At 42.8% G+C, this 12,737-nt stretch overlaps 1 protein-coding gene across 1 annotated transcript in view; it reads right to left on the bottom strand.

Annotated features, from left to right (window-relative positions):
* Window positions 1–12,737, bottom strand: part of MLXIP (MLX interacting protein) — a 254,388-nt gene that overhangs the window by 94,639 nt on the left and 147,012 nt on the right. Inside the window, exons 5-6 of the mRNA XM_053701754.1 lie at window positions 10,786–10,827; window positions 9,453–9,615 (exon numbers count right to left, since the gene is read on the bottom strand). Of these exons, the coding sequence (XP_053557729.1) occupies window positions 9,453–9,615; window positions 10,786–10,827 (205 nt within the window). The remainder of the gene's footprint in view (window positions 1–9,452; window positions 9,616–10,785; window positions 10,828–12,737) is intronic.

Below are 12,737 nucleotides of genomic sequence, written 5' to 3'. Positions count from 1 at the left end.
GGAGCCTAACACTCCAAAGAGCCAGGGCCATAAAGGACACAAGAGCTAACAGGCATCCAAGCATCATTAACATGATTGTGCTTGAAAAGTGCGGCCAATCCCTCTAAGGGGCACAAGGTGCTGCTCATTTTGTCAACCTCGAAAGGAGGAAAGGCTGAGTAGACCTCGTCAGGGATCGAACTAGCAACCCTCGGTTTGCTACAGTACAGAGTAGCCACAGAGCATTAGTATGCTGAGCTAGCTGTCCAGCTAGCCACGAGCTCCAGACACAAGGGGAACAGTGAGGACAAGTCACCCGAACAGAGCAACATCAAGCCGCCACATCACAGGAGATTCAAAGTTAGAGGACAGAAAAACATGGGTTGGATGCCGCTTGGATGGCAATACCTGAACCATATGAGTGGAAAACCACTAGGACCTCTTCTATCCCAAGAAGGAGATGCCGAGCATTCCCAACACCGGGGAAGGACTCCTAACCGGAGCCCGAAAATACCTCACTGTCTAATGTCCCGAATAAGGAACAACCAACTCCCGAAGGGAACCCATCCACAAGGAGAAACGGACAATCCCAGAGGTCTCAATGAAGAAGAGAACCACTAAAGAAACAAGTCCAAAAAGGACAATTTCCTAAAGCAACACTGCCTCGACCGGTGGAAAGGAGGCGCTAAACCCTCTAATTTTCCCACCACGTGGGAAGGAATTCTCTAGGTTCCAAGGGTATCAGAAGCCACAGAGTGATGCAGCAAAATTCACTGACCCAGTCATCAGAGAGATGGCTATATAGGACTGGAACAATCCCGAGAGCCGCACGGACCCGCAAATCCTCTTGAGAATGCGTAGCTGAAACTTGTGAAACAAATAACAAGAAACATAAATAATATTAATACCACTCAGCACCCCAACCTGACCAGCAAGGTATAATAGGCGCCACGTGTCTGAATAACCCTCGAGACAGAAGATCTGAACCCAAGCAGGACCAGTCTGCAACCAGGGTCATAACTGTCAAGCTGGCTAAATCCGCCCTCAGAGAGTGAGGAAGAAAAAACAGACAAACATGGGACTAACATGTCCCGAACAACTTCCGTAGAAGCAAACAGCGAGTATCATTACCAGAGAAAGTTCCCGCAGGAAACTTAGTATGAAAAAGAAAATTCATCCTAACCGGATAAAATAAAATAACAGGCAATCCGAGGGTTAACACCCAAGAAGAACAGAAAGAGCCGCAGGACTACCCTAACGGAAACCCTATTCTTCCAACAAAACTGGGAAGGATCTCGATACCAAGACTTAAAGGAGATTACTTCATCCCCTCATGTCTAACAAGGCGAGCCATTCAAAGGAGGAGACTGATGAGTCCCATAACTGAGAAGGATAGAGTCCCCAAACAGCTCAAAAACTTGTCTGAGTAGAACACGAAGGCGAGCCAGCCTGTAATGAAAGGCACAACACTCAGAAACAGCTACACCCACAGGGAACTGCACATACCCTCCTGTGGCCGAGAGACCTGGGGCAGTCGGGCACGAACACAATCGCAAATAATCATCTGGACTTTGTAGACGCACAAGCGGCAAAAGTAAAAGCGAAAACGTGCCACAACCTCCAGGGGGAACAATCCACCCTCCGTGGAGGAAAAAACATAACTTGGGTTACCCGCATGTGTAGTAGTAGGTAGCGGTAGGGAACTCGCCTCCCAGAGGACAGGGCCCCCCGAGGCAGATGGCTCAGAAGTCCGTTGAATCCCCGTGCCCGAGGAACAAAGTGCTCTATAACGGCCTAAAGAACATAACTGACTGACCTGAGTCAATGGGGCTAATTCGCATTCGTCACAGGACGAAGAATCTGATTCGGAAAGTTGAACAATCTTAACATCGGTATCCTCCATAACTGGATAAAGGATACCAAAAGAATGGACTAAATATAGAACAATTTAAACGACACCTGATACCCACAATGGCTGGGGCACTCACCACCTCCTATGAACCAGACACCAGCGGACTAGAATTCTCCGTTGCCACACAGTCAGGAATGCGGAAATGGGAGACCAGAACGTAAACACGCCCACTCACAAGCTGAACCGTACAGTACAAAAAAAGTGTGCCCGACCATAAGGTCGCATCACTTCGAAAGGCTGTTATGTTCCAAAAGCTACAAGCCCAGTTAACACTACACATAAGCCGATTGAATCACATAACAAATATGATTAAAAAAAACCCCGTTCAATAATCCCCCTCAGGAGATATTAACCCTTGATTCCAAGATACTAAAGGAGTCCCACTGCAACCCTGTATTTTTCATGTGAGTTCGTAGGAACAAATGAGTTACAGTACAATCCTGAAGTAAAATGAAACAATCTTACCGGAATCTACGCCGTGGAACAGGAACACGGCCCTTCAAAAGTGATGGATAGTAGCCTCGCCTCCGCCATGGCCTTAAGAGAAGAAAGCAGGCAGCAAAGTTCGACAACGCCGATTGCTTGTGGAGTGGTTAAAATGAGTCGGGATGGTTTTGCAGAAAGACTCTTCCTGCATCTCCGGACTCTGGATTTCATCCAAGCCCTCACTGAGAGACTGACAGGATTACTTAAAACTCCCGTCCCATGTCGAAGAGTACTACCCTCCATAAGAGGCAAAACAAACTTCTGACACTTGTCTGCCAACCTCCTGGGATGAAAGGCAAAGAATGACTGGGGGATGAGGGAAGTGGGAGGAGTATTTAAGTCTTTGGCTGGGGTGTCTTTGCCTCCTCCTGGTGGCCAAGTTCTTATTTCCCAAAAGTAATGAATGCAGCTGTGGACTCTTTTCAATTATAAAGAAAAAAACAGAATTTATGTTTACCTGATAAATTACTTTCTCCAACGGTGTGTCCGGTCCATGGCGTCATCCTTACTTGTGGGATATTCTCTTCCCCAACAGGAAATGGCAAAGAGCCCAGCAAAGCTGGTCACATGATCCCTCCTAGGCTCCGCCTACCCCAGTCATTCGACCGACGTTAAGGAGGAATATTTGCATAGGAGAAACCATATGTTACCGTGGTGACTGTAGTTAAAGAAAATAAATTATCAGACCTGATTAAAAAAACCAGGGCGGGCCGTGGACCGGACACACCGTTGGAGAAAGTAATTTATCAGGTAAACATAAATTCTGTTTTCTCCAACATAGGTGTGTCCGGTCCACGGCGTCATCCTTACTTGTGGGAACCAATACCAAAGCTTTAGGACACGGATGAAGGGAGGGAGCAAATCAGGTCACCTAAATGGAAGGCACCACGGCTTGTAAAACCTTTCTCCCAAAAATAGCCTCAGAAGAAGCAAAAGTATCAAATTTGTAAAATTTAGAAAAAGTGTGCAGTGAAGACCAAGTCGCTGCCTTACATATCTGATCAACAGAAGCCTCGTTCTTGAAGGCCCATGTGGAAGCCACAGCCCTAGTGGAGTGAGCTGTGATTCTTTCAGGAGGCTGCCGTCCGGCAGTCTCATAAGCCAATCGGATAATGCTTTTAATCCAGAAGGAGAGAGAGGTAGAAGTTGCTTTTTGACCTCTCCGTTTACCAGAATAAACAACAAACAAAGACAAAGTTTGTCTGAAATCCTTAGTAGCTGCTAAGTAAAATTTGAGAGCACGAACTACATCCAAGTTGTGCAACAAACGTTCCTTCTTTGAAACTGGATTAGGACACAAAGAAGGCACAACTATCTCCTGGTTAATGTTTTTGTTAGAAACAACTTTTGGAAGAAAACCAGGTTTAGTACGCAAAACCACCTTATCTGCATGGAACACCAGATAAGGAGAAGAACACTGCAGAGCAGATAATTCTGAAACTCTTCTAGCAGAAGAAATTGCAACCAAAAACAAAACCTTCCAAGATAATAACTTAATATCAACGGAATGTAAGGGTTCAAACGGAACCCCCTGAAGAACTGAAAGAACTAGGTTGAGACTCCAAGGAGGAGTCAAAATTTTGTAAACAGGCTTGATTCTAACCAGAGCCTGAACAAAGGCTAGAACATCTGGCACAGCTGCCAGCTTTTTGTGAAGTAACACAGACAAGGCAGAAATCTGTCCCATCAAGGAACTTGCAGATAATCCTTTTTCCAATCCTTCTCGAAGGAAGGATAGACTCTTAGGAATCTTAACCTTGTCCCAAGGGAATCCTGCAGATTCACACCAACAGATATACCAAATTATGTGGTAATTTTTCTGGTTACAGGCTTTCAGGCCTGAACAAGAGTATTAATAACAGAATCTGAGAACCCTCGCTTTGATAAGATCAAGCGTTCAATCTCCAAGCAGTCAGCTGGAGTGGGTCGAACGGACCTAGAACAAGAAGGTCTCGTCTCAAAGGTAGCTTCCATGGTGGAGCCGATGACATATTCACCAGATCTGCATACCAAGTCCTGCGTGGCCACGCAGGAGCTATCAAAATCACCGACGCCCTCTCCTGATTGATCCTGGCTACCAGCCTGGGGATGAGAGGAAACGGCGGGAACACATAAGCTAGTTTGAAGGTCCAAGGTGCTACTAGTGCATCCACTAGAGCCGCCTTGGGATCCCTGGATCTGTACCCGTAGTAAGGAACTCTGAAGTTCTGACGAGAGGCCATCAGATCCATGTCTGGAATGCCCCACGGTTGAGTGACTTGGGCAAAGATTTCCGGATGGAGTTCCCACTCCCCCGGATGCAATGTCTGACGACTCAGAAAATCCGCTTCCCAATTTTCCACTCCTGGGATGTGGATAGCAGACAGGTGGCAGGAGTGAGACTCCGCCCATAGAATGATTTTGGTCACTTCTTCCATCGCTAGGGAACTCCTTGTTCCCCCCTGATGGTTGATGTATGAACTTGGCCCTCGCTAGCTGAGGCCAAGCTTTGAGAGCATTGAATATCGCTCTCAGTTCCAGAATATTTATCGGTAGAAGAGATTCTACCCGAGACCAAAGACCCTGAGCTTTCAGGGATCCCCAGACCGCGCCCCAGCCCATCAGACTGGCGTCGGTCGTGACAATGACCCACTCTGGTCTGCGGAAGGTCATCCCTTGTGACAGGTTGTCCAGGGATAGCCACCAACGGAATGAGTCTCTGGTCCTCTGATTTACTTGTATCTTCGGAGACAAGTCTGAATAGTCCCCATTCCACTGACTGAGCATGAACAGTTGTAATGGTCTTAGATGAATGCGCACAAAAGGAACTATGTCCATTGCCGCTACCATCAAACCTATCACTTCCATGCACTGCGCTATGGAAGGAAGAGGAACGGAATGAAGTATCCGACAAGAGTCTAGAAGTTTTGTTTTTCTGGCTTCTGTCAGAAAAATCCTCATTTCTAAGGAGTCTATTATAGTTCCCAAGAAGGGAACCCTCGTTGACGGAGATAGAGAACTCTTTTCCACGTTCACTTTCCATCCGTGAGATCTGAGAAAGGCCAGGACAATGTCCGTGTGAGCCTTTACTTGAGGAAGGGACGACGCTCGAATCAGAATGTCGTCCAAGTAAGGTACTACAGCAATGCCCCTTGGTCTTAGCACCGCCAGAAGGGACCCTAGTACCTATGAGAAAATCCTAGGAGCAGTGGCTAATCCGAAAGAAAACGCCACGAACTGGAAATGCTTGTCCAGGAATGCAAACCTTAGGAACCGATGATGTTCCTTGTGGATAGGAATATGTAGATACGCATCCTTGAAATCCACCTTGGTCATGAATTGACCTTCCTGGATGGAAGGAAGAAGTGTTCGAATGGTTTCCATCTTGAACGATGGAACCTTGAGAAACTTGTTCAAGATCTTGAGATCTAAGATTGGTCTGAACGTTCCCTCTTTTTTGGGAACTATGAACAGATTGGAGTAGAACCCCATCCCTTGTTCTCCTAATGGAACAGGATGAATCACTCCCATTTTTAGCAGGTCTTCTACCCAATGTAAGAATGCTTGTCTTCTTATGTGGTCTGAAGACAACTGAGACCTGTGGAACCTCCCCCTTGGAGGAAGCCCCTTGAACTCCAGAGAATAACCTTGGGAGACTATTTCTAGCGCCCAAGGATCCAGAACATCTCTTGCCCCAGCCTGAGCGAAGAGAGAGAGTCTGCCCCCCACCAGATCCGGTCCCGGATCGGGGGCCCGCATTTCATGCTGTCTTGGTAGCAGTGGCAGGTTTCCTGGCCTGCTTTCCTTTGTTCCAGCCTTGCATAGGTCTCCAGGCTGGATTGGCTTGAGAAGTATTACCTTCCTGCTTAGAGGACGTAGCCCTTGGGGCTGATCCGTTTCTGCGAAAGGGACGAAACTTAGGTTTATTTTTGGTCTTGAAAAGACCTATCCTGAGGAAGGGCGTGGCCCTTGCCCCCAGTGATATCAGAGATAATCTCTTTCAAGTCAGGGCCAAAGAGTGTTTTCCCCTTGAAAGGAATGTCAAGCAATTTGTTCTTGGAAGACGCATCCGCTGCCCAAGATTTTAACCAAAGCGCTCTGCGCCACAATAGCAAACCCAGAATTTTTTCGCCGCTAACCTAGCCAATTGCAAGGTGGCGTCTAGGGTGAAAGAATTAGCCAATTTAAGAGCACGAATTCTGTCCATAATCTCCTCATAAGAAGAAGAATTACTAATAATCGCCTTTCCTAGCTCATCAAACTAGAAACACGCGGCTGCAGTGACAGGGACAATGCATGCAATTGGTTGTAGAAGGGAACCTTGCTGAACAAACATCTTTAGCAGACCTTCTAATTTTTTATCCATAGGATCTTGGAAAGCACAACTATCTTCTATGGGTATAGTGGCGCGCTTGTGTAGAGTAGAAACCGCCCCCTCGACCTTGGGGACTGTCTGCCATCAGTCCTTTCTGGGGTCGACTATAGGAAAACAATTTTATAAATATGGGGGGAGGTACTAAAGGTATACCGGGCCTGTCCCATTCTTTACTAACAATGTACGCCACCCGCTTGGATATAGGAAAAGCTTCGGGGGGCCCCGGGGCCTCTAAGAACTTTTCCATTTTACATAGTGGTTCTGGAATGACCAGATAATCACAATCATCCAAATTGGATAACACCTCCTTAAGCAGAGCGCAGAGATGTTCCAACTTAAATTTAAAAGTAATCACATCAGGTTCAGCTTGTTGAGAAATGTTTCCTGAATCTGAAATTTCTCCCTCAGACAAAACCTCCCTGGCCCCCTCAGACTGGTGTAGGGGCCCTTCAGAAACCATATCATCAGCGTTCTCATGCTCTACAGAATTTTCTAAAACAGAGCAGTCGCGCTTTCGCTGATAAGTGGGCATATTGGCTAAAATGTTTTTGATAGAATTATCCATTACAGCCGTTAAATGTTGCATAGTAAGGAGTATTGGCGCACTAGATGTACTAGGGGCCTCCTGTATGGGCAAGACTGGTGTAGACGAAGGAGGGGATGATGCAGTACCATGCTTACTCCCCTCACTTGAGGAATCATCTTGGGCATCATTTTTACTAAATTTTTTTATGACATAAAATACATATAGTTAAATGAGAAGGAACCTTGGTTTCCCCACAGTCAGAACACAATCTATCTGGTAGTTCAGACATGTTAAACAGGCATAAACTTGATAACAAAGCACAAAAAACGTTTTAAAATAAAACCGTTACTGTCACTTTAAATTTTAAACTAAACACACTTTATTACTGCAATTGCGAAAAAGTATGAAGGAATTGTTCAAAATTCACCAAAATTTCACCACAGTGTCTTAAAGCCTTAAAAGTATTGCACACCAAATTTGGAAGCTTTAACCCTTAAAATAACGGAACCGGAGCCGTTTTTATATTTAACCCCTTTACAGTCCCTGGAATCTGCTTTGCTGAGACCCAACCAAGCCCAAAGGGGAATACGATACCAAATGATGCCTTCAGAAAGACTTTTCTATGTATCAGAGCTCCACACACATGCAGCTGCATGCCATTGTTCTCAAAAACAAGTGCGCCATACCGGCGCGAAAATGAGGCTCTGACAATGATTAGGGAAAGTCCCTAAAGAATAAGGTGTCTAAAACAGTGCCTGCCGATATAATCTTATCAAAATACCCAGATTAAATGATTCCTCAAGGCTAAATATGTGTTAATAATGAATCGATTTAGCCCAGAAAAAGTCTACAGTCTTAATAAGCCCTTGTGAAGCCCTTATTTACTATCTTAATAAACATGGCTTACCGGATCCCATAGGGAAAATGACAGCTTCCAGCATTACATCGTCTTGTTAGAATGTGTCATACCTCAAGCAGTAAGAGACTGCACCCTGTTCCCCCAACTGAAGTTAATTGCTCTCAACAGTCCTGTGTGGAACAGCCATGGATTTTAGTTACGGTGCTAAAATCATTTTCCTCATACAAACAGAAATCTTCATCTCTTTTCTGTTTCTGAGTAAATAGTACATACCAGCACTATTTTAAAATAACAAACTCTTGATTGAATAATAAAAACTACAGTTAAACACTAAAAAACTCTAAGCCATCTCCGTGGAGATGTTGCCTGTACAACGGCAAAGAGAATGACTGGGGTAGGCGGAGCCTAGGAGGGATCATGTGACCAGCTTTGCTGGGCTCTTTGCCATTTCCTGTTGGGGAAGAGAATATCCCACAAGTAAGGATGACGCCGTGGACCGGACACACCTATGTTGGAGAAATACTGAACCAAATGTTTAAATGTTACATAAAGTTATATTTTAGGTATATTTTAAATATTTTTAGTTAAAGGGACAGTATACACTCATTTTCATATAACTGCACGTAATACACACTACTATAAAAAATAATATGTACAGATATGGATATCAAAATCCAGTATAAAATTGTTTAAAAACTTACTTAGAAGCTCTCAGTTTAGCTCTGTTGAAAAAGTAGCTGGAAAGCCCACTGCAAGTGGGAAATAAGACACTCCCCCCTCCCCCTTCTTTTTCATATGAAAAGACCCTTTACACAAACAGGAGCAAGCTGGAGAAGGTAGCTGACGGTATTCTCATAAAACTTTGGGTCTTGGTTAGGAGTCTAAAAATCAGAGCAATGTTATTAGAAAATAAGCAAAACTATACATTTTTAACACAAAAAAACCCTTTGTGGGCTATATAAACAGATCTACAAAACATTTATGCAAATTAAAAAATGAGTGTATAATGTCCCTTTAAATGGATATAAAAGAAAAATTTGAAATGTGCAGTAAATGAAATTAGAGTAGCTACGTGATATCTCAACAATAAAATGCAATGAATTAATGATTAATTAATTAAACCAGACTGGAGCACAGTCAAACTAAACTGGCTTTTCTATTCTCCGAGTTCACTAAAAGATCAGACACTAGGAAGAGGTCCATCTGCAAAAGAAGAAGCACACAATGGCGTGGCCCTACTATACCACTGAGCACGACTACGGAGACACACAGGAAGACACTAACGCTATTATAGACATTCGGACACTAGGCAACCTATGAAAAACAAATGATATACCTATCTCTTTTGGATTATGCTGATGGGTATAAATAGTAGAAAATAAAGTGTCGCTAAATTCGGCCATAAGCATCTCCATGTCGAGAAGAGGCTCCTCTTCCATCGGCACTGGGGAATCTCGGTCATCTGCAATGTTATGCCATGGAGCCATGTCGTCATCATCCTGCCAGATAGCACCCAAAAGAAAGATAGTTTAACACTATATTGTACAAACACCTGTATATCTGGCATGATCAGCATTATGAAAACAGCAAGGGGCTAGAATCTTATTTAGACATTTCTACATAAACAGAGCAATATTTTCATGTGTTATTCTGTCTTTTTGTTTGCTTTTTAAAATATGATTTTTTTTCTTAGGTCACAAGACCTAAGCCACTACACAACCATTTTTATGGCCTATAAAGATTCCATACATTTAATAGGCCACTTCACATATGTAGCTAAACAGGAGTGCATGTGTAAATTAGTTTGCAGTTCTTTTTAAAGTATTTATGATTGGGGGGTGGGGGATTGCATGCATTTTTTTCTTTTTTTTTTATGGGCCATAGGTAACTCAATCCCTTTAAAACATAATAAAAACCTTACATACTTATTTTTTATTTCCTTGAATATATGAAATGCATGTTAATGGAGGATTTAAAAAAAAAATCACATCCCTTCTTTACCGCACCTTATACACCACCCTCCTAAAATGGCAGATTTTTGAGTGTGATTTTTGAAAAAAATTTCTCCACAAGCAGAACTCTACAGAAAAAGTGACCCTACACTGTGCAGAGACTGATTAGAGGCAGTGTAAGCAAAAGCCCTCAACCTCAATAGAAGCGGGTGTTGCAGATTCGGGTTCGATGTATTCCTCTGCTTCTGAAATATCACAAAAAACATCTGCCCAGTAGGGAGAGGGCCATATAAAAAGGTAAGAGGGTAAATCTTTTATTTAGGAGGTGAAACAGAAGTATGAAGGGTTTTACTATAAAATATTAATGGGGCCATTTTTTTGTTCCTGGCCATAACAACCATAAACCGTTTTATAATTTAGTTAATCACAATTTAAGCCACAATAATAAATGGATTAATGATTGGGTATCATAGGCAAAGCTGAAACACAAACATATTAAATGAGGTATGCTTCTGCTGTTCTGTGCTGCTGTTGATTTCAATAGACTTTAAAACCAGATGAAAACCATAAGACTGGAAGACTCTTAAAGAAAGTGATTGTTTGCAGGGAATGAAGCAATATGTTCCTGGCTGAAATCCAGCACCTAACATTAGAGCATCCTTTGCACATTCTGGTCTAACCAGTTTGTTTGGATTCATCACTGGGAGCGTTACTTACTTTAACCAAACTTGAGAGATCTTCATCTTTGTGCTTCTGCAACTATAAAGAAAAAAAAGAAAGAAAACCCCTTAGGATATAACCTGAATGGCAGTAATAAGTTAACCCTATTTTCTCTCTGAGGGTCCTTTATTTTATTGCAGGAGTGTCACCCTGCTACACTGGATAATTCTGACAGTTTCTGAGAATAGAAGACCATTATAAAAAGGTTTATAAAAAGGTATATGAGCCAGCCTTTGCTATGGTAGAGTTAATGATTTTGCATAAGCTTTAATTAATTCATTGGCTACATTCCAGCATCTTAAATACAATTACCCTAATAGCTGGCATGTGTTGTCATAAGGAGGACAGAATTAGCTCAAGTACAGGTCTCTAAACCGTGTTCTCCCCAGGACCTTTTTAATGGGTATACCACCTGGCTGATTTTACGGACCACCAGGCCAGAGCATCAGTATTCAGGTGAATATTATTATTATTCAAGGCTTAGTGCACAAAATTATATTTAAATACTTTTACATTTAAATTATGCTTTAGATAAGATCTGCCACACTCCCATCTATTATTCCTCAAGCTTCTCCTTCAGTTGCTGATCTAGTTCCATTGACTCTAATTCCTCTGTCAGTTTAAAGAGAAATTCCACCCTCAGTACCTTTGCATTTTTTTTTTTTTTATTTTATTTTTTAATTCCTAGGGATTCCCAAATTTCCCATTCCAACTAGGACAAACTGTGAAGTGATACTGGGCACTCATTGATGAAGCTAGTTTTGCCAAGATATCATACAACCTCTTCAGTTTTACAAGTCTGCTCCATTCGTTTATGGGAGACTTCTCTATCTCTTACTCATAAGCAATCCACTCGGGGCAAAGCCATTCTTTTGAATAAAAAAAAAATCCATCCATTCTACCACCCTATATATGAGTTATATTTGAAATTCCTGCTCCAATGGCATCTCACCCCTGTTAGACGTTTTAAATGTCTTTGACTAATTCTCCTAAATGCTGGCGTGGCTGCTATGCCTTGGGGACTTCAACCCACATGGGCTGGGACTATCCTCATATTATCTCTATATGAACCCAGAAGTTTTCCTATTGCTTATCCAAGAATATACAAGTGTCCCAAGCCCCATCGTCAGGATTGTTCCATATTTTTCCAAAAAACTCTTCCACAAAAACACTTCTGTATCTTCTTATTTATGGCCCTCAAACTGGCCCTGGCTCGAGCTTGGCTTCAAGAAGAACCTCCTTCATGGTCACAAGTTTCTAATAAAATTAACTACCTTAAATCAACAGAATCCTACATATTTACAATTCACATCTAAAATTGAACTTTATTGTCTTACCTGGGATTTATGGTCCTAGGTACATGTGGTATATCACCACCTATATATACCTATTCTATGAATATGGTTTTAAAGTGAATGTAAAAGTTAACACAGATGCCTCACGGCATCATATAAACTTTTAAAAATTAGCCGGTGTTTAATTCATGAAATTCATGATTTTCCTACATTTTTACAGATCCGCCAACAAGCGCAGCTCTCCCGCCCGCCATATTGTCTAATTGATTGACAGCTGCTGATTCTTCAAACAACTAATCCTTGTTTCCCCCCTGGGACATTCATCCCCTTTGCATAAACGTCACGGCCCGGCCCGGGGGGAAACAAGAATTAGTTGTTTGAGGAACCGTCAGCTGTCAAGCAATTAGACAATATGGCGGGTGGGAGAGCTGCGCTTATCGGCGGATCTGCCTCAGTGTTCTATGTCTATACCTACCTCTGGGCTTTCTTTTGTTTATTACTCATATTTCAATATAAACCTCTCTTACTGTTCTCATCTCCCTTTATCACCCCTTAATTATTTTATGATATTTATGTAATATCTTGTTGCAGACCCTGGAAGCAGGTCCCTGGATTCTAGAATATCCTACAGTGCTGACCTTTTTAGCCGACGAT

This window comes from Bombina bombina, chromosome 2 (genome assembly GCF_027579735.1).
Source record: "Bombina bombina isolate aBomBom1 chromosome 2, aBomBom1.pri, whole genome shotgun sequence".
NCBI lineage: Eukaryota > Metazoa > Chordata > Amphibia > Anura > Bombinatoridae > Bombina > Bombina bombina.
Note: the sequence above shows the minus strand (reverse complement) of the source record. Positions and strands in the feature narration are given on the sequence as shown.